Source organism: Bubalus bubalis, chromosome 4 (genome assembly GCF_019923935.1).
Source record: "Bubalus bubalis isolate 160015118507 breed Murrah chromosome 4, NDDB_SH_1, whole genome shotgun sequence".
NCBI classification, from domain to species: domain Eukaryota; kingdom Metazoa; phylum Chordata; class Mammalia; order Artiodactyla; family Bovidae; genus Bubalus; species Bubalus bubalis.
Genome location: NC_059160.1, coordinates 108,642,969 through 108,668,494, shown reverse-complemented (window position 1 = coordinate 108,668,494; position 25,526 = coordinate 108,642,969). Strand labels below are relative to the sequence as shown.

The 25,526-nt window shown below is 38.4% G+C and overlaps 1 protein-coding gene across 8 annotated transcripts in view; it reads right to left on the bottom strand.

The window, feature by feature from the left end:
• Positions 1-18,648, bottom strand: part of PPFIA2 (PTPRF interacting protein alpha 2) — a 493,970-nt gene extending 475,322 nt beyond the window's left edge. For all 8 annotated transcript variants that reach the window (XM_044941884.2, XM_044941885.2, XM_044941887.2 and 5 more), the window contains exons 1-2: positions 18,510-18,648; positions 14,129-14,379 (exon numbers count right to left, since the gene is read on the bottom strand). In XM_044941884.2, the coding sequence (XP_044797819.1) occupies positions 14,129-14,377 (249 nt within the window). In that variant the 5' untranslated portion in view covers positions 14,378-14,379; positions 18,510-18,648. The remainder of the gene's footprint in view (positions 1-14,128; positions 14,380-18,509) is intronic.
• Between the last annotated feature and the right edge of the window lie 6,878 nt (positions 18,649-25,526).

Genomic DNA, 25,526 nt, shown 5'->3' with positions numbered 1-25,526 from the left:
TGGTAAAGAACTTACCTGCCAAGGCAGGAGACGTAAGAAACCTACAGCTTTGATCCCTTGGTTGGGAAATGCCCTAGAGGAGAGCATTACAACCCGCTCCAGTAATCTTGCCTGGAGAATTCCATGGAGCCTGGCGACCTATGGTCCATAGGGTCATAAAGAGTCAGACACAACTTAGCAGAAAGAGAGATTATAATTTTAAATAGGGTGATCAGGCAGGGTCTCACTGAGAATGTGATATCTGAGTAAAGCCCAGAATGAGCTGAGAGAGTATGTGTTTATGGAGAGGCAACTTTCCCAGGCTTTGGAAAGAGTCGTGGCAAAGTCCATAAGTCAGTTGAATGCCTGACATGTTGAAAAGAAAGAACATCAGGATGGTAGGAGTACAGCTGAGTGAGCTAGATAATAGCAGGAGATGATATCAGACAGATAAAGAGCAGGGGGTGGATGTTAGACCTTTGAACCAGGTTAAAGACCTGGCCTTTTACATTGAGATGGAAAAGCATTTCAGAGACTTGAACAGATGTGAAACATAATCTGACCTACCTTTTATCAGAGTCCGGATCTCTCTTGCTGTTCTTTTTACAATAAACTGATACAGTACAGGGATACAAGCACGAAGACCAATTAGGAAAATCCTAGTATACTTGGATTAAGATGCAGCTGTAAAGGTGATTATAGTCATTCAGTTCTACATATGCTTTGAAGCTAAAACTGAAATGTTTAACTGCTAAATTGAATACAAATGTGAAAGAAGAAAGACACCAATATTTTGGCCTAAGCCCACATAAGATTGGGCTTCCCAGGTGGCTTAGTGGTAAGGAACTTGCCTGCAATGCAGGAGACCTGGGTTTGATCCCTGGGTCAGGAAGATCCCTTGGAGGGAAATGACAACCCACTCCAGTATTCTTGCCTGGAAAATCTCATGGACAGAGGAGACTAGTGGTCTACAGTCCATAGGGTTGCAAAGAATTGGACACAACTGAGTGACTAAGTGTGCATGCACACACACACACACACACACACACACACACACACAAGATTAGCATTGCTATTAATTGAGATGCATGAGACTAATTGAAGATGACAAACTCAGTTTTGGACATTTTAAACTTCTACATTTTGACAATATGAATCTGAAGGTCAGAGGCAATGTCTGGATTAGAAATGTAAATTCCAGTGTTATCAATATTTAGATGTTGTCTAAAACCAGGAGATGGAAGAAATAACCAATGGTGTCAATAGAGATAGAAAGAGAAAAGGTACAGGTATTGAGCCCAGGGAGTAAAAAGTATTAATGAGTCAGGGGGATGAGAAGCAACTAACAACCAAGACTGGGGAATAACCAATGAGGGTAGAAGGAAAACCAGGCAAGTGGGCTGACCTAGAGCCAAATGAAGAAAGTACAAGAAAAGTGTCTAATGATAAAAAAAAGTGGAAACTGAAAAGTTATCACTATATTTAGCAATACGGAAGTTATAAATAATATTTGCAAGAGTAGTTTAGATGAAGTTGTTGAGGTGAACACCTGAGTGGTGTAGATTCAAGAGAAATAAGGAGAGAGAAATTAGAACAAGTATAGGGGAAAAAAATTAACTTTTCCGGCAAATGGAAAGATAAATGTGGTGACAGCTTGGTATGGCAGGGTTGTTAATATATTTTTTAAATGGGAAAAATATAGGAATATTTAATGCTGTTGGTTATAATTCATTAGAGATGGACACATTATTGTTGATGTAGGAAAAAAGAGGGAAAATGTTTTGTCCTAGAATTGCAAGAGGGGAGGAGATCTAGAACACAAAAGAGGGAACTAGCCTATTGTAGAAACATGGACAGTTCATCACAGTTGAGAATAAAAGGCAATAAAATAACTAGAAATGATAGTTTCAAAGAATTTACAAATGAATATAATATTCAGTGGATTATAGACATTAGATTCTTATTACCATAACAGATTCCTAGAAACCATAATTGGGTAAAGTCTTAAAGAAAAAAAAAAGTATGTATCAGCCACTCTATACTGTAAACACAGAACCTGACTCAGAGTAGGCCCTAAAATATTGTTGAATAAACCATAATTGTATGTTAAGTGGCTGTGAATAAATTAGTAAAGCTGAGGTGCATACCCTTTATAATCACTTGAAATTGGCCAATGTATACAACGTATTAAATGGTACTAGAATTCCTTATTTTATATGTAAGTAAACAAAGTCTCAGAAGTTCAGTGGTTTTCTGTTGTCACAGGGTTTGGAAAAATTGAAACTAGAATCCAGGTATTGTAATTTCTAATTAAATACTTTTCCATAAAGCCTATACTGTCCTACTCATTAGATGGACCTAAGGGGCTATAAAAGTATGCTGAGTACATAAAAAGGCAAATTCATGGTAACATAAATATGAAGATTTGGGGTCCTTGAATACTTATATTCAGTATAATTATACCAGCTCTAATAATCATTTCACATTTCCTTAATGGCAACCCACTCCAATACTCTTGCCTGGAAAATGCCATGGACAGAGGATCCTGGTAGGCTACCGTCCATGGGGTCACAAAGAGTTGAACATGACTGAGTGACTTCACTTCCTTCCTTCCTTGTTAGAACTTAAGAGTATTTCTGATGAGTGCTTTTTGTGGCCCATGTCTCTTAAAGGTTTCTATCCATGGGATTCTCCAGGCAAGAATACTAGAGTGGGTTGCCATTTCCTTCTCCAGGGTATTTGCCCAACCCAGGAATCAAACCCAGGTCTCCTGCCTTGCAGGCAGATTATTTACTGACTGAGCTAGGCTAAGGGAAGCCCTAAAGGTTTCTAGAGAAGTTAAATACTTCTTTATGAATATAATGAAATAAAGATGACTTAGAGTAAAACAAAAGTAAGCCATGAATAGAACCCTGGTTGAACAGGTTACTTAACCTGTCTATGCTTCAGTTTTATCATCTGTAAAATGGGAATGATAACACCCTCATTGGGATGTTTTAAGGATTGATTCCAAAATTAATATTATTATATCTCTTCTGATTCCCTCAGGTAAAGAAATTAGCCCCAAATGAAATTTCACCCACATGTCTTAAGTTTTTTTGCTCATACTTAGAAAACAAACTATCTTTCCTTTTGTTCTGAAATTATACAGTCTCACAATTCCATAGTGCTAGTTCAGTTGAGACTCACATAGTCTCAATTGTGAGACTGAAATTGTGCAGTCTCACAATTCCATAATGCTAGTTCAGTTGAGACTCACATAGTCTCAATTGTGAGACTGAAATTGTGCAGTCTCACAATTCCATAGTGCTAATTCAATAACATACTAGTTCTGAGCTCCTATCCCAATCTAAAGATGTGCTCTGTCCTTCCCTGCCCCTGCCCCTGCCATCCTTCCCACCCACCCACCACACATAGTTCAGGCTTGTTTCAAGCCTTGAAGCAGGTCTGCATTGGAGGATGAGGGCATGATCTCTCTTTACTCTGACATCCCCTACTCATAGCAGCAGTTTCTGACCATTCTAAGAATCAGGGCCATGGAAGGGGAAACTGGGGAGAAAGATTACAGTGGTATGGGCTGACTTACATGTCATCCAGGATTGGGGCTTTCTGAATGGCAGATAGATAATCAGTGGTCCTTCTTCCAAGGTGCATTTGTGGCTTCCTCAAAAAACCCCTCTGTAGATTCTTCTTTGGTTTTCATTGACTTGCTCTCAGTATCTTCTCTGAAGTCAATATCCCAATTTGTCACTCATTGCTTACCATTTAGAAACTTGGGGTTTTAATATTCTACTTTGTGGGTTTACACAGAAATTACCCTAAGTAATATCCCCTTTTGAGGGAACTTCTTGCTCTTCAAAAAACTAACCTTTGTGTTGATATTGGAGGAGTTGCAGTTTATCTGACAGGTGACTCTTCAACCTGCTATAGAGAAAGGGGCATTTCCGGCCACACCTGTGGCTTTTAGACTTCAGCCTCTATATTTTTCAACTTGTGGGGGAAGCACATCAAGCTCTCTGAACATTGCTCATGAAGCCCTTCTCACTTGACTAAGTTGAACAGAAATCACCCCATGCTTCATACATGGTGTGGTAGATTATGCACAGCAGACCAGCTGCCATGCAAAACAGCTCTGTCTCTCTTCTAGCTTTACTAACTTCTGTAGAGTCTTAAAATGGAGTTTAAGCTAATATTGGATTAATTACTTGGATTATATCTTAGCACCTCCTGCAAATAAAGTCTTGCACCTCACTTATTTAGCCTCCCCTCAAACAGAAAGACAGCCTCCCATTTTAATATCTGGATGCTTAAATGAAACATTACCTGGCATAGGTGGAGTGTTCAGAAATGTTAGATATTACTGTCCAGTCGTCTTCTATTTATTATTTAGTATTTTTAAAGTGGCTAAGTGAGGAATTGCTCACAGAAAAAAGTATTAGGAGAAAAAAGTTTGAAAGATTTAGGAATGAAGACAACGTGGTATCATGAAAGTTAAGAGTGAAATGTTTTTTTGTTGTTGTTCGTTTATTTGGGGAGGTATTTTTTGAGACGGGAGTTAATCACAATGTCACATTTTGCAGTGAATTTTAATAAAACAAACCTCCCACATTTATCAGGTGGTAACTGGTAACATGATTGTTAGTAAGGTTTTAGAAGAAAAGCCCAACTGCAGATGCTCAGAAGGGGAATAGAAGATGAAGACACTGAGACAGTGAAAACAGACAAGTTGGGGAATAAAGGAAAAAAGAGATTGGTAGCTAAATGGAGACACGGTGTTAAGGATCCCTTTTGTTGTTATTGTACTAACCATCACTGTACTTTTAAGGGATAGATTTGAATATGTGACAAAAAAGCCAATTGAGAAGGAGAGGGAGAAATTGAAGATACAGGAGACAAAAAAAAGTCAAAGGAAGAGATAAAAAGGAGGGGATTGGGGATTTGGAGGGAAGGATTAAACAAGAAGGGTAGTGCTTAAGGTTGGAGAACATAGGTAAATAAAGATGAGTATGGATATAAATAAGTATATGAGAATATGTAGGAAAAGAATGAGTACTAAAGAACACCACACCTTGTAGCCTATGAGGGGAATGGTTATGAAGAATTAAGGACATGAGAATTTCAAGATGAGATAATTAATAGCACATTTTGGCACAAAGAGGCCATGAACATGAAGAATGAAAGAGGATCACTGGATTTGCAAAATGTGCACACATCGGTGGCATACAGGAGTGTGTTTTCAGGAGAATGGTGATGATAGAAGCCTGATTATAAGAGTTAAAAAAGAAAAGAGAGGGACTTCCCTGGCAGTCTGATGGTTAGGACTCCACCTTTCAACTGCAGTGGGCATGGGTTCAGTCCCTGGTCAGGGAACTAAGATCCTGCATGCCTCACAGCACAGTCACACAAAAAAAGTTATAAATAAAGACAAATAAAAGGCCATAAATAACAGGAAATAAAGGCTGAGGGTAAATACCATTTCATTTGGCTGGGGGAAAAATAACTGGAAGAAAGAGAAACACATTTAAGATAGAATAACCATAATCAGAGATAGCAAAAGATAATAGTATCTTTATTTTTGACAGGAGTGAGGGGTAAAACCCTTCTGTATGTGTTGTGGTGGCATTAAGTCTCACTGATAGGGAAGGAGCTCTTAATCCAGATGTGATCTTCTTAGCACAACAGGAAGGCTGTTGTTTGACTTAATCAAGAGACATGAGACTGGCCATCAAGGAAGTGAAGAAATTGGGAAAACAATTTAAGAAAATGCAGTTAAGATTTTTTTTTAAATAAGATCAATCAAAAACTTACAAAATTTGATAATGATTGTGGAGAGTAGGGTTTTTAGTGCATTCAGTTTGTGCTGGTGTTCATTATTACCCAGGAAAATTGTGCCATTAAGATTGGCTAAGGATAATGATGGTAATATCTATGGTAATAATAACATCAATAGCTGCATTTAACATTTATTGAGCATGTACTATCTGTGAGGTACGGAACTGATCATTTGACATGTTCCAGTTCATTTATGTCTCATAATGACCTTATGAGGCAGGTTCTATCATTATTTGAACTAATTACTTTGACCAAGGTTATTAAGCTAGTAAGTAGCAAGCCAAAAATATACCTAGGTACAATGTCTCTGGAATAAGAGTGACTTCTGTCACTTCCTGTAAGTTTCACTTAAATATTTTGGTTTTTTTTTAATGTTAAAGTATAAATATTTCCCTCTTCTCCACAAGTAGCCTCTTTTAACTTAATTCCTCATCAGAGTAGATACTGGCACATCACAATTTATGAAAAATACCAGGTGACATTTAATAATGTTTAAGGTTTCTGAAGCACATACACACACCTCCTTTTAACCACTCATATGGTAGATATCATCCTCTCCTTCCAATGAAAAAAATAGAGTTTCAGAGAAGTCAGTCACTTACCCTTGACAGCTCAGCTAATAAGTGGAAGAATTCCAATTCAAATTCAGATCTTCTAACAAGTCCAAAATCACAGCCATTTAGTTCATTTTCTGGCTATGTCCGTTCTCTCTCCTCAATATTCTCTACATTGACATGTCTTTCTTAGTTTCAAGGTTCACAGTCCTATTTCAAATTCCCACACCTCATCAGAATGATTACATTATCACAATAAGTTCTTCTAACATAATAATGACCCAAATGACTCTTTTAACATCTATTTGTGGTAGATTAGTTACACCGATGGTAACTGTGTTTCATCCATCCTTGTAATTTTGCCGTGTAATATTGCTTTCCACTCTGTCTCTTGGCTTGGCCAAGGAGTATTACCAAAAAAAAAAAAAAAAAATGACCCAAGCAGAAGCATAGGAAGTATTTGCTTTTTTTTTATTTGCCCTTACTCTTTTGCCATCACCATGAAAACATGCAAAGACTATCTTATTGAAGGATCAGATACAAACTTAAGAGTTGAGGGGCCCAAGTCGGTCCAGCTAAGGCCATCCTAGATCAAACAATAGCCAGTTAACATACAGTTAACCGAGTCAACTTTCAGACAACAAGTGGTCTAGTAAGCCCAGCCAAGATTAACCAATCCAAGTCAAGGTCAGGCTCAGGCACTCAGTCTTGTCCAACTCTTTGCAACTCCATGGACTGTAACCCACCAGGCTTCTCTGTAGATGGGATACTCCTGGCCAAAATATTGAAGTAGGGTGCCATCCTCCTCCAGGGGATCTTCCCAACCTATGAGTCAAACCCATGTCTCTTACATCTTCTGCATTGGCAGGCAGATTCTTTACCATTAGCACCACCTGGGAAGCCCAGTAAAGGTCAGCTGAATTCCTTAAACCTATTATATTGCATGATAATTAGGTTTTATGTTGTTTGTTACATAGCATTATTTTAGCCATAGATAACTGATACACAAGTATTATATAACCTATTCTGAATCAAAATGGCCGAACAATATCCCTTCATTATTGCCTTATCATGTCACTAGTTCACTCAAGCTTCTACTGATTACTCTGTATACAAATGTCCGTCCTTACCTTTCACCACACATATGAACAGGCTAGAATCCTCCACTGTCACTATACAGAAGATGCACTCCTACCCTACAGCCCTTCAACAACAAACCTCTCAGTCACTCTCCTTGCTGCTACTGCTTCTGCTAAGTCACTTCAGTCATGTCTGATTCTGTGCGACCCCATCAACGGCAGCCCACCAGGCTCCCCCATCCCTGGGATTCTCCAGGCAAGAACACTGGAGTGGTTGCCATTTCCTTCTCCAATAAATGAAAGTGAAAAAATAAAGTGAAGTCGCTCAGTCGTGTCCAACTCCTAGCGACCCCATGGAAAATCCATGGGATTTTCCAGGCAAGAGTACTGGAGTGGGGTGCCATTGCCTTCTCCGAGTCACTCTCCTTATTTAATCCCTATTTACTCTTCTCTTTTTAATCAGGGATACTGCTAGCCCAGCTGGTTCCTTTATGGGAATTAGGAACACCTCGCCTAGCCTGGAGCAGAGCACGGGCTGAATTTCAGTCCCCACATATCCTTCAGCAGGATCATCCCTGCATAACTGTACTGTCTGATACAAAATATCCTCTAGTCCCTTCTAACTTTCTCTTAAAAATATCTCTAATATCATCTTCCACATGAAACTTTATATAGTTTATTACATATCAGTGTTGTGGTACAAATACTTTTAGTACCTCTGTAATCTTCTGGTACTATATTAATTTTGATCTATTAATGTTATACCTATTTCCTAAGTTCTCTGGGGGGAAAAAACTATGTTCTTTTTTTTTTTTTCCTATCCCCTTTACAAACATATGTAATCATTCAGTAATACACAGAAGACCCTCAATATATGCCAAATACGATGCTGGAAAAGGGCTTCCCTGATACCTCAGTTGGTAAAGAATCCGCCTGCAATGCAGGAGACCCTGGTTTGACTTCTAGGTCAGGAAGATCCACTGGAGAAGGGATAGACTACCCACTCCAGTATTCTTGGGCTATTCTTGGGCAGTCAGCTATGAGGACTATCAAGTGTCTGGGTGAAGAGTTAGAGAAGCTTTGGTTGAGTGAGAGGCAGATGATAACTGAGTTTGGGCATCTTGAATCTCAGATTCTATGGCTCATTAAAATGGATCTGTACATTAGACATCAGTGTATTGCTTAGAAACATCAGGCCTAAAATGTGGAATGATGTGGAATTATCAATTCTTGTTAAACACGGTTATCTTTAATTACATAATGAAAAAGAAAACAATATGACTACAAAATATTTTCATGGTTAGGAGTGTAAAAATCACCACTACATTTGTTCCTAAAAAATGATAGGAGAGAAAATGACTAATTCAAAGCACAAAATCATCAACTAAAAAATATTGTATAGGTGATTGAAAACATAATATGTCATGAAATTTGACTCAGCTTTGAAATTCTATCCATGTTTCCTAAAACAAATTTCATTTTTACATTATTGTAGTTTTTATTGTACATACTTTATTTCTGCCTAAAAACTCACAATACCAAGGGAATATTTCATGCAAAGATGGACACAATAAAGGATAGAAATGGTATGGACCTAACAGAAGCTGAAGAGATTAGGAAGAGGTGGCAAGAATACACAGAAGAACTGCACAAAAAAGAAATTCACGACCCAGATAATCACGATGGTGTGATCACTCACCTAGAGCCAGACCTCCTGAAATGTGAAGTCAAGTGGGCCTTAGGAAGCATCACTGTGAACAAAGCTAGTGGAAGTGATGGAATTCCAGTTGAGCTATTTCAAATCCTAAAAGATGAAGCTGTGAAAGTGCTCCACTCAATATGCCAGCAAATTTGGAAAACTCAGCAGTGGCCACAGGACTGGAAAAGGTCAGCTTTCATTCCAATTCCAAAGAAAGGCAATGTCAAAGAGTGCTCAAACTACCACACAATTGCACTCATCTTACACACTGGCATGGAGAAGGCAATGGCAACCCACTCCAGTATTCTTGCCTGGAAAATCTCATGGATGGAGGAGGAGTCTGGTAGGCTAAAGTCCATGAGGTCTCAAAGAGTCGGACACAACTGAGCGACTTCACTTTTCACTTTTCACTTTCATGCATTGGAGAAGGAAATGGCAACCCACTCCATTGTTCTTGCCTGGAGAATCCCAGGGATGGCAGAGCCTGGTGGACTGCTGTCTATGGGGTCGCACAGAATCAGACATGACTGAAGTGACTTAGCAGCAGCAGCACACACTAACAAAGTAATGCTCAAAATTCTCCAAGCCAGGCTTCAACAGTACGTGAACTATGAACTTCCATATATTCAAGCTGGATTTAGAAAAGGCAGAGGTAACCAGAGATCAAATTGCCAACATTCATTGGATCATCAAAAAAGTGAGAGAGTTCCAGAAAAACATCTATTTCTGCTCTGTTGACTATGGCAAAGCCTTTGACTGTGTAGATCATAATAAACTTTGGAAAATTCTTAAAGATATGGGAATACCAGACCGCCTGACCTGCCTCCTGAGAAATTTTTATGCAGGTCAGGAAGCAACAGTTAGAACTGGACATGGAACAACAGACTGGTTCCAGATCGGGAAAGGAGTATGTCAAGGCTGTTTATTGTCACCCTAATTATTCAACTTATATGCAGAGTACATCATGAGAAATGCTTGACTGGATGAAGCACAAGCTGGAATCAAGATTGCTGGGAGAAATGTCAATAACCTCAGCTATGCAGATGACACCACCCTTATGGCAGAAAGCGAAGAAGAACTAAAGAGCCTCTTAATGAAAGTGAAAGAGGAGAGTGAAAAAGTTTGCTTAAAACTCAACATTCAGAAAACTAAGATTATGACATCTGGTCTCATCACTTTGTGGCAAATAAATATGGAAACAGTGTCAGACTTTTATTTTTGGGGGCTCCAAAATCACTGCAGATGGTGACTGCAGCCATGAAATTAAAAGATGCGAAGAAAACTTATGACCATCCTAGAGAGCATATTCAAAAGCAGAGACATTACTTTTTCAACAAAGGTCTGTCTAGTCAAAGCTATGGTTCTTCCAGTAGTCGTGTATGGATGTGAGAGTTGAACTATAAAGAAAGCTGAGTGCCAAAGAAATGATGCTTTTGAATTGTGGTGTTGTAGAAGACTTGAGAGTCCCTTGGCCTGCAAGGAGATCCAACTAGTCCACCCTAAAGGAGTCAGTCCTGGGTGTTCATTGGAAGGACTGATGTTGAAGCTGAAACTCCAGTACTTTGGCCACCTGATGCAAAGAGCTGACTCATTTGAAAAGACCCTGATGCTGGGAAAGATTGAAGGCAGGAGGGGAAGGGGATGACAGAGGATGAGATGGTTGGATGGCATCACCGACTCAATGGACAGGAGTTTGAATAAACCTGGGAGTTGGTGATGGACAGGAAGGCCTGGCGTGCTGCAGTCCAAGGGGTCGCAAAGAGTCAGACACGACTGAGTGACTGAACTGAACTGAAAAACTCACATTTGTGGGAGTCATTTTCTTCTCCCAAGCGAATGTCAAATGTAGTGCCACCAAACAGTTCAGGTACATTGCTTACAAAATACTTTAAAAGGTTCAAGGATGCCAATTGAAGAATTTTGTATTCCTCTGTTACTTGCAGAAAACTTAAATCCCTGAAGTTGTAGATTAGGTTATTAAATATTTGCTTTAACAAATGACAGGACCATCACTCTTTAATGACCTGTGGATTGCTAAGGGTACTAAATATTTCTAATAGTAAAATACAAATAAATATTGAAAACTGTGTCAAAGTGTTTATAAAAGAGACTAGAACTATACCCATTAAATGTACAGGCTCCTAATCCCTAATCTATAATTCCAAGACTCAAACACTCTGAAAACTGACATTTATTTGTAAGTATGAGGCCATTTATAGTCTTAATGTTTTTCACACAGTAGGAATTTCTCATATTTCTTCAGAAATATGAAGTGTATAATTATATAGTGTTTCCTAGAATCTGGCTAGAGGAGATCATAGTTTAAGTTGCACAATACATGCAATATAAATTAGGAAAATTCTGAACTTTCAAACACAATGGGCTTGGATAAGAGATTGTGTACCAGTATAATTAAAAGTCAAAAATTTTAAATTTAGGTGTGGCTCAGACAATAAAGAATCCACCTGCAATGTGGGAGACCTGGGTCCGATCCCTGGATTGGGAAGATCCCCTGGAGAAGGGAATGGCTACCCACTCCAGTATTCTGGCCTGGAGAATCCAATTAGCAAAAAGTCAGACACAACTGAGCGACTTTCACTTTCAAATTCTGATGATATAATACAGATTTTCAACATACCTGAATGCTATAATTAAAATATTTTCATTCCTATACCATTCAAAAGAGGTTTACCTACACAATATAGTTATATACGAAAAATTTTCAGTTTTCTCCTTTCCCTCCTGAATACCTTGTTCTAGCATTAATATTTTATTTTTACATCTTTATAAAAGATTCACCCATGTCTCTATCATGTCACCATGATAGAGAAAAAAAAAAATGTAAGACCCAAATTATTCTTAGAATCATCTTATTAGCGTTAGGATCACAAATTGATAGCATCAAGCTTAAATAAAATATAAAAAGATAACTTTAGGACGGGTACCTGTATAGTCCTATACTTACGACCAAAAAGTCAACTTCTAAGAAGAGTGTGGGAAAAACACATGGCGTTTTTGCAACTCAATTATAAACTTCAGTTTTTTGCCATTCTAATACATAATAAAATTATGTTGCACTTGCCCCCCAAATAATAATATAATACAATTCTAGGATTCTTAATGAAACACTCTATTCCAGAAAGAGAAATGATTGCCCTATTCTATGCTCATCACAGAAGGTAATGAATAGTGTGATTGGTTATAAGACCATATTTTAACAACAGCATTAACAAACTCAGATAATTTTAGAGGTGAGTAAGCATGATGATAATCATTCTAGAAATGACTGTATGAAGAACAGTTGTAAGCACTGAAATGTCTAGTTTGAAAAATATAATTTTTGGTGAAGGTATGACAGTTGTCCTTTGAAATGAACCAATACAATACATTCTGTGCAAACAAGTTAGTGTAAGTCAACAGGTCAGAGTTATTGGAAGTATTATTGCATTTCAACACAAAGCAGACTGAAAATAAAAAGAACTGGGACAGGAATTATGGAATTACCTAATGGGAACGTGACAGAGCAATCTAGGTGATCCTTTTTATTCTGAAAGTCATAAATATCTCAACATCATACTACACGTTTATTGTATGGCTGGTTTAGAATTTTATCAACATTGATTATGTAATTCTCAGTATTTATGAAAAGATATTACCTACAAGATATAAATTTATGGAGAAAGATCAACTCTTCAGCATTTGCTGTACTGTCTTTTAAGTAAAGGGCGAATCAAACTTGTTTTAAAAGAAAAATATCATTTATTGAGGGGTGATTATTAAAAACTTAGTTCATATTCTATGATGCTTCTCATACCTAAAATATGCTATTCTTAAATAAGAGAACTGACTAATTATTAAATTTGTACATAAATTAGCTGAAAATCCTTAAAATATCTTTTTCTGTAAAATAAGTATATGACAATAATATAGTAAAAATAAGTTATTTTATATTACTACATATAATAATATTACAATACATATACATAATGCATATAACATGTTATTACATAAAATAATTATTTTCTAAATATTTACTTATAAATAAAATTGTTAAAATCTAACAGTTTTAAGTTTGTGAGAATAAAGCTGAACTTTTACCTATTCTCCTATTTCCAAAATACTTTTCTTTTTTAAAGAAACTGGTTGAAATGTTTTTTCCAAGGGAGGGTAATACATCAATAAATTCAATACTTTTAAGCAGTATTAACCTTTTCTAAAGAAAGACAAATAAAAACTATTGGAAAACAAGCACTATCATATCCAAAGACAGACCACAAAACTGAAAATGTAAAATACATCTTTCCAAATGTCACCTGTGCTAAGTCGCTCAGTTGTGTCCAACTCTTTGTGACCCCATGGACTGTAGCCCCCAGGCTCCTCTGTCCATGGGGATTCTCCAGGCAAGAATACTAGAGTGGGTTGCCATGACCTCCTCCAGGGGAATCCTCCCAACCAGGGATCAAACCCAGATCTCCCACGATCAGAGCCACCAGGGAAGCCCGAGAATATTGGAGTGGATAGCCTATCCCTTCTCCAGGGATCTTCCCAGCCCAGGAATCAAACCAGGGTCTCCTTAATTGCAGGTGAATTTTTTTTTTTTTTTTACCAGCTGAGCTACTAGGGAAGCCCAAATATCATAATAGTATTTAAAAAGCAAGAAAGAGAAAACTATTCTCACACTCTGGTAATTAAAAGCTGATCAACAGGTGATCTTCTACCTCCACCAAAAAACAGATAAAATTTCAAGAGAAACACCAGATAGGGACTCATGCTTCAAATCTCCTACCACCAAAGTGCCACTGTTTTGTTTGAGGCAAAGTTGCATGTGAACTAATTATCTCTTCTTAAATTTTTCTCACCAAAATTTGCATATCATCTCTACTAAGGGAAAAAATAATTATCAGAATGGAAATAAAGCAAAGCTTATTATATCTTATCACATTTTCAGCTGCAGTAGGAAGGACAGAAGCTCCCAGGAGGCATACCTGTGGTAGGGCTGAATTGAGCTGTCTCTGGAGCGAATCTCTGTCATAGATGACATCCTGCAGTCTTTGCTGGGCAAGTGAGAGGCTTTCTTGGGTTTCCCGAAGGGTGTCTAGAAGACGATCCCTTTCATCCAGCATATTCACCATCAGCTGCTCAAAATGGGAGTCTGAGTCCGAGCCACTGCTTTGGGAACCCCTTTGGCTCATTGGGGTGTCCTCATTAATCGTGGGCATCACTTCACACATCATTGCTTAAAGAAATTAAAGGGGAGAGAAATCTTAGTAAAACAAGATTTCCAATAAACCCACTTGACCCTCAGCTCACCCAGCTCTTTGCAGCTCATCAGCCTTTCTTCTCTCCTCACTGCCCCAAATCCTACCATACTAAACATCTGACCTCAGTGAAATATGATTCACTGACTTCCTCAAACTAACATGCTCTCTCTTTGCATGACAATCTACATATCTCCTACCTACAAAAACACGGCTTGATTTCATTTACTTCTCAAAGTTTGGTTTTTTTTTTTAATGATTTACCCCACCTCATTCAATTTATAATAAGATGTCACACAACACTTATTAATTGATCACCTTTCTTCCCATTCAAATTTACAAATCACTTATAGCTAATACCTCCATCTTACCCTTATTTGTTATTACATTGTTAAAAGCAAGGATAGTGGCTGACATTTAACAGGTAGGAAGGAAATGATGTTTGTGTTACTTAAATAAATGAATGAATTGATGTTCATTCTTTCATTTAGAAGATCTGAAAATAATTGGGTATTCATTTATGTAAAAATCAGCTTTTACTTTTTAATTTTATCAAGTTTTTTTCATACAACTATTTTAAAGCTTCTTGACTTTACAACTCCCATTTTATTATTACAAGCTCTCTTCCTGAATTCCTACAATATTCTACACAGAGATAAGTGATGCTGACTGAATTAGACACACGCTTTAGGATATAGACTGAAATGCATAAATTTGTTTAGATTATTATGCTACTAATTATTCTTATTCTTTTGTTTCCTGCAAATTACTTTGTCTGCTTTCCATCCAAACCATACAAACTAACACTCTTTCAAATATTCCACAAAACAGATGCCATAAATTACATTAGCTAATGTAGAAAGTTTACATCCTAACTGCTAATCAGAAGCAGCTAGTCATAAAATAAATGGACTCTTCAGAATATTTTAAAATTAATTTACTTAAAATTGAAAACACAGACATTAAGATGTAACATTGACCTGTTGTGTAGCATTTTAAAAATCAGAAATTATCTCATTTACTCTTTTCTTTCTTATGTTTAAGAAAACATCAAATCCATCTCAGTTTCCATTGTACTGAAGCCAGAAGCTATTAATTAGAGGGCTTGGTTTTGCAAAAGTCTGATGTGGAGAAAGGCTGGTTTGGCTGTTGATCCTGCAGCATTCTTTGGTTTTATAATACAAGGTCAATTTATTTTTCTGTCTACATAATCCTGTCCTTGGGGAAAATATTTCTGGTGATATTTTCAAATAAAATGTCAAGATTTAACAGTTCAATAGTTAATTACTTTTTATGTAATTCTTCATATAAATTGAGTTATTGAATAGAGAAATTCAATTATCTGTGAATTATTTGGTCAAGGCCCACTGAAAACTAGGAGAAACTTTTAAAAAGATAAAAGGAAGTATTCTGTGACTGACAGCCTATACAGAAGGATTAAGGCAGGGGTAAATTTTAGAACAATTCAAAGTAATGCTTTGAATTACTGCTCATCATTCAAAACACTGGACTCCCTGAAGGCAAGAACTTGACTTGTTCAATTTCTTTTTCACCATAAACTAAGCGATTCAAATAGGATGTATGAATATTTAAAAACACACATGTACACACTCAATCACACTCATGCATTTGCTAATATTGTTAACAACTTAATGGTTGCAAATAAATTATTTTTTATTTTTCTCAACCTGAATTTCATTCAAACAATAGCACAAAGGTGGGAAAAATGAGACTCTTTTCTGTTATAAATTTCTTTACATTAATTAAAACTAAATTGGAAAACAAACCAAAAAAAGCTCTAATATATTTGAATATTTAAAGTAGTTGGTTCACATGCCATGCATAAAATCCACAACACTGAACAGCTGTATCATTCTCAGGAATCATTATCAAGAGCCAATGTGTTTCTACTGACATTTAAGGTTAAAACAAAATACTGGGTGAGGAAATGGTAGCTCAGTGACAGTCAGTGCCAAAACACTTACAGGGTTTCAGTTTAAGGTTGGTTGGACATTTTCAAAGTTGTGTTCTAAACGTGTCCTTCCTGAAAGAAAGCTCTGAGCCAACCTCTACTCTAAATCACTCATAATAACTTTAAATTATGAGGAAAAACTTAACTGCAGCAATTACCTCAGCTACAGCTTTCTTCTGAATATGCTACTCTAGTTCTGACAACCATCATCATCAGGAGACATTAGACATTCAGAAACTTTAGGCTCTTTGATCAATAAATATAAAAGTTGGTCTTTGACATAGTTGGAAGATGCTATGATGAGAAGCAGCTAAGGGATTTAGAAAGCCCATTAAATTTACACTCAAAAGAACTTGATTCAATTCAATTCCCAGGGCATGTGAGCCAGAGAAGTTCACTCCAAGTCTCCAAACTTCAGTTTTCTTTTCTGTAAAGTAGGAATAATAATGTAGGCATTTTAAAAAAACAAGCCCATAGTTCCAATAGGATACCTGACTGAAAACACATAGTAAAATTATAAAGAACTATTGCAGATTCAACTATTTATTCCTATTATAAAATGGCCAACATTAACCTTTGCAAAAAGAACATTTTACCTTTATGATTTATTCTGCTTCTATGCCTAAAGGTTTAATTCCAGTGGGTGCTCTAGACTTTTCAAATCCAATTCAAAAGTTACTTAGAAAATAAGATGAACACATGGTAGATGCTTTTTTTCCCTCACAGTCAACCCGCATGAGTAAATCTAAAGTCTTTTCATCAAAATTAGAAGGAAAACATTTGTCTACAAAAAACAAGGCAACTTTCATGAGCTAGCTGAGTTTCTTGCAATAAAACTGATATTACATCTAATATAAATTACAAAATAGTTGTATATTTTTTGAAATGTACTATAACTTATTAAGTGTACATTTTAGGTGTTAAAAGCAATTAAAAATCTGTATTCAGTGTAACTTGCATAGTACAGAAGGCTATGGTCATTCAACTTATCTTCTATTTCATCCTCATATTGCCACTTTTAACTTTTAGAATCATTTTCAATATTGAAAACTTCATTGTATGACATAATTCCTAATAAACTAGAGAGAGCATACTAACAATTTGCTTTGATATTTGCCTTTTCATCATTCACTTCCCCAAATCAACTGATACATGAATTATGTTATACTCTTCTAGGTGTTGATGCCCTGGTCATTTAATTACTGAAGGTTTCAAGGGCTAGTTAGAGACATTGTTTATTTTTTTTGTTAAAAAAAAGAAAAATAGCTGTTTTAATTATCTCAGTGCTGAAATTTAGCTTGAACAATTTTATACCAGGAAAACCAACTCCCTTATTCTTAGCACATAACCTTGACTGTCTTCTAAATCTCTGATTTCAAAATAAAACTTTTGAATGCCCACTGGAGTCATTACCCAAGGGTTTTCAAGATCCAGAGTGTTTCTTAGCAATATATGCTATTCAAACAGTATGTATCCAGATATGACAGTGCTACAAAAGCTTTTTTTTTTCCTGTCAATGACTCACTTTATTCAAACAGATAATTAGGATTTAGAGCCTACTGGAGACAAAAATCTAATTATTCTCTGTAGTCAGTTTCTTCTGCAAAGATTTAGTCTTTAGAACCTACCTATCTCCACCTCACTTAATCCACAAGGAATAATTCGGTGAAAGAAATCTTAGCCATTGTCTGATTACACTACATGAATATTCCTCCTCCTATTTAACTCTTTGAAGTCCCCTGTCCTCGGGAAATATTATTATATTTTTAATGCCAGCATTTTGCACTTTCTTCACCCTAGTGCATTTACAGCTGGCCAAAGAGCCAGCACACCTCCATAAGGCTGGCTGGACAGTTCTCTCTCAGCCACACCCCCCCCACCACCCTGAAGAAGTTGACTTCATAATTTGCACACCAAAATTGTCCATCCTGCCCAACAAGAGACAGCCAAGGTAGAGGAAATAGGAGAAGGGAGAGGGTGGGGGTGGAAAGCAAAAGGTAAGGAACACTAATTGACAAGGAGGGAATTTGCATCTCATCTTCCCTGGGGGCGGGGTGGGGCCAGGAGTGGGGAGGGGGAAGGGGTAAAAAAATAAAGCAGATGGGAAACCAGGTAACTCAAACACAGTCTCTGTACCTAATGTCTTGTAATTTCGGGTCCCGCTTCTTCAGTTGAGCAATGACAACCGCAGTCTCAGGCTTGACGAGAGAGGAGGCTCACAGCCGGCACTCCTGGACCATTTCCCTAGCAACGGGAGGAGAAAAGCAGCTTAGACACTCGGGTGCCCCGGCGTTCTCCCGGAACGTGCCCCGGCAGGCTGGCGTGGCAGCAGCTCGGCATCTTCCCGCGGCTCCGTCAGCAGCCAAAAGGAGAAGCGTCCATCGGAAAAATGGCATATTACAAATTTTGCTTTGGGAAGCAGAGCTCGGTTCAGACCATTGTCAAAGGGAGGAGAGGGGGAGGCGGCTCTTAAAGCAGCAGCGACCCGTTTGCCAGAGCAGCCGCAGCTCCTGGCGTGCAGCTGGAGACCCGGGGCGGGGAGTCGGCAAGTGGGGACTGGATTTGACTTGTAGAAACTTAACCAAGCGGCGCTACTCCGAGACCGGGCCACCTGGAGGGTGTCACCCCCAAACGTGAGCTTTGGGAAGAGGTGTGAGAAGAATCTGGAAGGGAATTTCTCCAACCAGCCCCCGACCCGGAGCCCCTCTGGAGTTTATGGCTACCTCCAGGAGTTGAAAAGCTAAAGGGAAGCGAGTCCGCAGGGATGCGAGAAGCAGGGCAGATCCCCTCCTGGCCCTCTGCCTATTTCCAAGCTAAGGGTGTCTTGTTTCACTTAAAAGAGCTCCTGCTTCTCCAGAAGGGCAAGCAGTCAGAACCCCCACACCCAGCTTCGCCTCCCAGCCTCTTTGCTGGCATCGGTTGGCCCGGAGAACCAACCTGCTGGGCGCCAGTGCGGATGCTATAGCATCTTCTTACTTGCCTGTGCGGTTGCTGCTGCCGCTCCTCCTCCTCCGTCTGTCTCCCCCACCTCCACCCCCTTCCTCCTCCTTGGCAGCCGCCACCTCCTCTTCCTCTGAAACAAGGGCTTCCCCTGGAAGCTGGTGCAGTGGTTTCCACCGGCCCTTAAATAAATTCTGAAGTAATCACGTCTTTGCTCTCCTCCTCACGTACACGCGCTCGCGGATACACACGACTCCCTCAAAGCTGCTGAGGCTTGCGCTGGTCCCAGTGCCCCCGGCAAAGGCAAGGGCTGGGGCTGGGCAGGTGTGACAAGGCGGGTGCGTTCCTCCTTGCCCTGGCTTCACGCACAATGGTCTCTACAGGAAGACGTGTGTTGCCCGTACTGGTAGGGACAGAACAGGCTTTAGCATCTTCTGGCTCTCTGGCCTTCCGTGCTTGTCATTTCTTTAACCGGCTTCCTTCTCTCAAGACCAAGGGCATGGTAGTCGCGGTTGTAGCGACCTGAGTCAATCTAGGGTGTGGCAGCATCTGTCACTTCTCATTACCTCTCCAGCTCTTTTCCATTCATAGCTTTGGAGATGAGAATTGTGTGTTAAGTACTCCCTGCCAGAGTAAATTTTAGCTTTGAGCGGTCTGCTCCCTGTATCTTTTCCAGTTCTCTCATACCTGAACAACCCTTAACATATTTTCCTTTCTTTCTGCCTCTTCTGTCCATTCATACAGACCCATCAGGGATAGAGAGAAAGCAGAAGACAAAACTGGTACCTGCTCTAAACAAAAAGGAAAGGTTTCAGTAAGGGAAATTAAGATATCCTAGTTTTAGTATAAAGAAGAGGACATGCAGAAGAGAATTGGGAGAAGGGTTCAACATTGTGTATAACTTGGAAGTTAGTACAAATACTCTTATGATGTAGTGCAATAAATCCAAAAGATATGTTTCACTTTTGTGTTAGGCAAATAGTCCAAAGCTAACTATAGAAATACTATTCAAATAACTGCTCACTTACATTAAGTACAGTATTCAAGAAACATACCATTTTATGTTAGGCTGCTGCTGCTAAGTCGCTTCAGTTGTGGCCGACTCTGTGCGACCCCATAGACGGCAGCCCACCAGGCTCCCCCATCCCTGGGATTCTCCAGGCAAGAACACTGGAGTGGGTTGCCATTTAATTAAGTTGATGACCTCATAGTAGAAGGTGAGCTCAAGCTCACATAATTACCCCCTTCTCTTCTAGACTGTTACTCAAATTCTGTATCACAACATAATCTTATTAGAATTAAGTATAAGAGAATTAAGTATTAGAATTAAGTATAAGATAAGTATTAGAATTAAGTATAATCTTAATGTAAAGATTCATTAGATGTCAACTGGAGCACTGTTTCTCAAACACAGCATACTTATTGCTGTTGTTTAGGTCACCAAGTCATGTCCAGCTCTTTTGGGACCCCACGGACTGTAGCATGCCATGCTCCTCTGTGCATGGGATTTCCCAGGCAAGTATAATGGTTGTCATTTCCTCCCCCAGGGGATCTTCTCCAACCTAGGGATTGAACCCATTTCTCCTGCATTGATATGCGGATTCTTTACCACTGAGCGATTGGGGAAGCCCCATAGATCACCCATAGATCTTGTGCTATCGTAGATTCTAACTCACTTGAACTGGGGTGGACCCTGAGATTCTGCACCTGTAACAACTCCTGGATGAAACTACACTTTGGGTAGCAAGGATCTAGATCACCCAGTCAACCTACTATGTGATGTTGACTTAAATATTCTTAATCACAGGAAAACTCACTAAGTCACAAAGCACCCCAGCCCATTTTCAGATAGATCTAATTTAATAACAGATTTTTCATACTGATCATATATCAGTACACATAATTTTCATTCTCTGGAATTCCCCTGGAAGATATAAAATGGTCTTTATACCTCAGAAACGTTCTTATTTTTAGAGACAGTTGACATGTCTCTTTGTACAAGAATTTCTTCCTTCCTTCCTTACAATTTCCTTGGTAATCAACATTTGCCAAGTATAGCCACAAAGTTGTTATTAATAGTATTTCCAAGAAAAGTCTTGATTTGTCTGATTCCTATTCATATAAGAAGTACAAATATTAATTCTAAATATAATGCCCACATATAGTTGGCACAACAGAGTTGAAGGCCAACTCAGAATTGATAGCACAAAAGAGAACATTTTGATAATGGATGGCAGGAAGCATATAGTAAAGACTATTTTACAGAGAATAAATTGTCTTTATGGTCATCCTCAGCTTAGAAACTATATGTTCTCACATTCTCACCCTTAAAACCACTGCAAAGGGCATAAATAACATTTAGGTGATATAGTCAACCCTACACTAGTTCTACACTAGTTCTAATCTAGTGGCTCTCAAGTTTAGCATGCAAGAGAATCTCTAGAGTAATGGTTACAGAACAGATCTGGGGGCCCCATCCCTAAAGGTTCAGATGTACCCAAAATGCTACTGGGGAAGAACACAGAAGTAGTTCCAGAAAGAATGAAGAGGCTAAGCCAAAGTGGAAACAGGCCCAATTGTGGATGTGTCTGGTGGTGTAAGGAAAGCCTGATGCTGTAAAGAACAATACTGCGTAAGAACCTGGAATGTTAGGTTCATGAACCAAGGTGCACTGGAAGTGGTCAAACAGGAGATGGCAAGAGTGAACATCAACATTTTAGGAATCAAATGAACCAAAATGGACAGGAATGGGCAAATTTAATTCAGATGACCCTTGTATCTACTACTCTGGGGAAGAATCCCTTAGAAGAAAAGGAGTAGCCCTCATAGTCAACAAAAGAGTCTGAAATGCAGTACTTGGGTGAAGTCTCAAAAATGACAAAATGATCTCAGTTCATTTCCAAGGCAAGCCATTCAGCATCACAGTAATCCAAGTCTATGGATAAATAGGCAAATGAAACTGAATTGGACTGGTTCTATGAAGACCTATAAGACTTTCTAGAACTAACACCAAAAAAGATGTCCTTTTCATCATAGAGAATTGGAGTACAAAAGTAGAAAGTGAAGAGATACATGTATTAACAGGCAAGGTTGGTCTTGAAGTACAAAATGAAGCAGGGCAAAGGCTAACAGAGTTTTGCCAAGAGAATGCACTGGTCATAGCAAAAACCCTCTTACAACAACTCAAGAGAGAACTCTACATATGGACATCATCAGATGGGCACTACCAAAATCAGATTGATTATATTCTTTGTAGCCAAAGATGGAGAAGCTCCATACAGTCAGCAAAAACAAGACCTGGAGCTGACTGTGGCTCAGATCATGATGAGCTCCTTATTGTGAAATTCAGACATAAAGAAACTAGGGAAAACCACTAGGCCATTCAGGTATGACCTAAATCAAATCCCTTTTGATTATACTGTGGAAGTGACAAATAGATTCAAGAGGTTAGACCTGATAGAGTGCCTGAAGAACTATGGACAGAGGTTCATACCATTGTATAGGAGGCAGTAACCAAAAGCATCCCCAAGGGGGGGAAAAATGCAAGAAGGCAAAGTAGTTGTCTGAGGAGGCCTTACAAATAGCTGACAAAAGAAACAAAAGGCAAAGAAGAAAGGGAAAGATATAGCCAACTAAATGCAGAGTTCCAGAGAATTGCAAGGCAAGGTAAGAAAGCCTTCTTAAGTGAACAATGCAAAGAAACAAAAGAAAACAATAGAATGGGAAAGACGACAGATCTCATCAAGAAAATTAGATATACCAAGGAAATATTTCATGCAAAGATGGGCATAATAAAAGACAGAAACAGTAAGGACTTAACAGAAGCAAAAGAGATTTTTAAAAAAGTAGAAAACACAGAAGAACTATACAAAAAAGGTCTTAATGACCCAGATAACCGTGATGGTGTGATCATTCACCTAGAACCAGACATCCTGGAGTGTGAAGTCAAGTGGGCCTTAGGAAGCATTACTACAAACAAAGCTAGTGGAGGTGATGGAATTCCAGCTGTTATTTCAGGTCCTAAAAGATGATGCTGTTAATGTGCTGCATTCATTATGCCAGCAAACTTGGAAAATTCAGCAATAGCCACAGGACTGGAAAAGGTCAGTTTTCAGTCTAGTCCCAAGAAGGGCAATGCCAACGAACATTTTAACTACTGTACAATTGAGCTCATTTCACATGCTAGGAAGCTAATGCTCAAAATCTTTTAAGCTAGGCTTCAACAGTATGTGAACCAAGAACTTCCAGATGTACATGCTAGATTTAGAAAAGGCAAAGGAACGAGAAATCAAAGTGCCAACATCTGTTGGATCATAGAAAAAGCAAATGAGTTCCAGAAAAACATCTACTTCTGCCTCATTGACTACACTTAAGCCTTTGACTGTGTGGATCACAGCAAACTGTGGAAAATTCTTCAAGAGATGGGAATATCAGACCATCTTACCTGCCTCCTGAGAAATCTGTATTGAGGTAAAGAAGCAACAGTTAGAACTGGACATGGAACAACTGACTTGTTCCAAATTGGGAAAGGAATATGTCAAGGCTGTGTATTGTCACCCTTACTTATTTAACTTATATGCAGGGTATATCATGGGAAATACCAGACTAGATGAATCACAAGCTGGAATCAAGATTGCTCCGAGAAATATCAATAACCTCAGAAATGCAGATCATACCACCCTAATGGCAGATAGTGAAGAGGAACTAAAAAGCATTTTGATGAAGATGAAAGAGGAGAGCGAAAAAGCTGGCTTAAAATTCAACACTCAAAAATGAAGATCGTGGCATCCGGTCTCATCACTTCATGGCAAATAGATGAGAAAACAGTGGAAACAGTGACAGACTTTATTTTCTTGGGATCCAAAATCACTGGGGACTGTGACTTCACTCACAAAATTAAAAGCCGCTTAATCCTTAGAAGAAAAGCTCTGACAAACCTAGACAGCATGTTTTAAAGCAGAGATATCACTTTGCCAACAAAGGTTCCTATAGTCAAAGCTATGGTTTTTCCAGTAGTCATGTATAGATATGAGAGTTGGACCATAAAGAAGGCTGAGCACCAAAGAATTAATGCTTTTGAACTGTGGTGTTGGAGTCCCTTGGACAGCAGGCATATCAAACCAGTCAGTCAATCCTAAAGGAAATCAACCCTGAATATTCACTGGAAGCACTGATACTAAAGCTGAAGCTCCAAAACTTTGGCCACCGGATAGGAAAAGCCAACTCACTGGAAAAGACCCTGATGCTGGGAAAGATTGAGAGCAGGATGAGAAGGGGGCAACAGAGGATGCGAGAGTTGGCTAGTATCATTGACTCCATGGACATGAGTTTGAGCAAACTCTAGGAGATGATGAAAGATGGAATCCTGGCTTGCTGTAAGTCCATTGGATCGCAAAGAATCTGACACAACTGAACTGAACAACCACCACAAATCTGTGGTATGGCTAGAGAATTTGCATTTCTAATAAGTTCCCAGGTAATAGAATACTGCTCGGTCAGGAATCCCACTTTGAGAACACTAAGTAAATCTGAAGAAATTTGGGAACAGTATGATTACAGAACAAGAAAACAACTGATATTTTATGTTTAAAGCAAAAAGTCTCCCACACAAGTATAAAACTAATTATTATGCTGAGGTTATCTTCTACTCCTACTGGTGTTTGAAAGCCAAGGAACAATGGTTAAGATAAAATATGCTTATCTTCTAAGAAGTTAATTACATTTAGGCAGAAGTAGTGGAACCCACCTCTTTCATTAATTTTAGTGTCTACCTTCAATGAAAAAAAGTAATTCATAGAGGCATACAATGTCACTAACCACACTTATTCTGCATATTTTATTTCAAATACCATTTTTTTGTCTATATGTTCTTTCAAGGGGAGCATGTCATACAGCTACTCTCATGTTTGCTGTGGTGGCCAGCCCTTCCATCTCTTTGGATATTCCAAGTATTACATGGTATATTAGTAACATAATAGCATAATAATAATAATGAGCATTTGTTCTATTTAGACCAATGATGGTTTTGTATGTCAAGATAAAGTGTGCTAAGATCAGGCACCAAAGAAAATGAGTAATTAAAGTATGGCCATGACAGTAGCAAAGACTGAGGAAGTTGCAGTAAGTTGTCTTTTAAATTCAAATATAATTTTGATGCAAAGTAAAGCAAATATTTACAGTTGTAATAGACATTTTAATTTCAGTGTCACATCA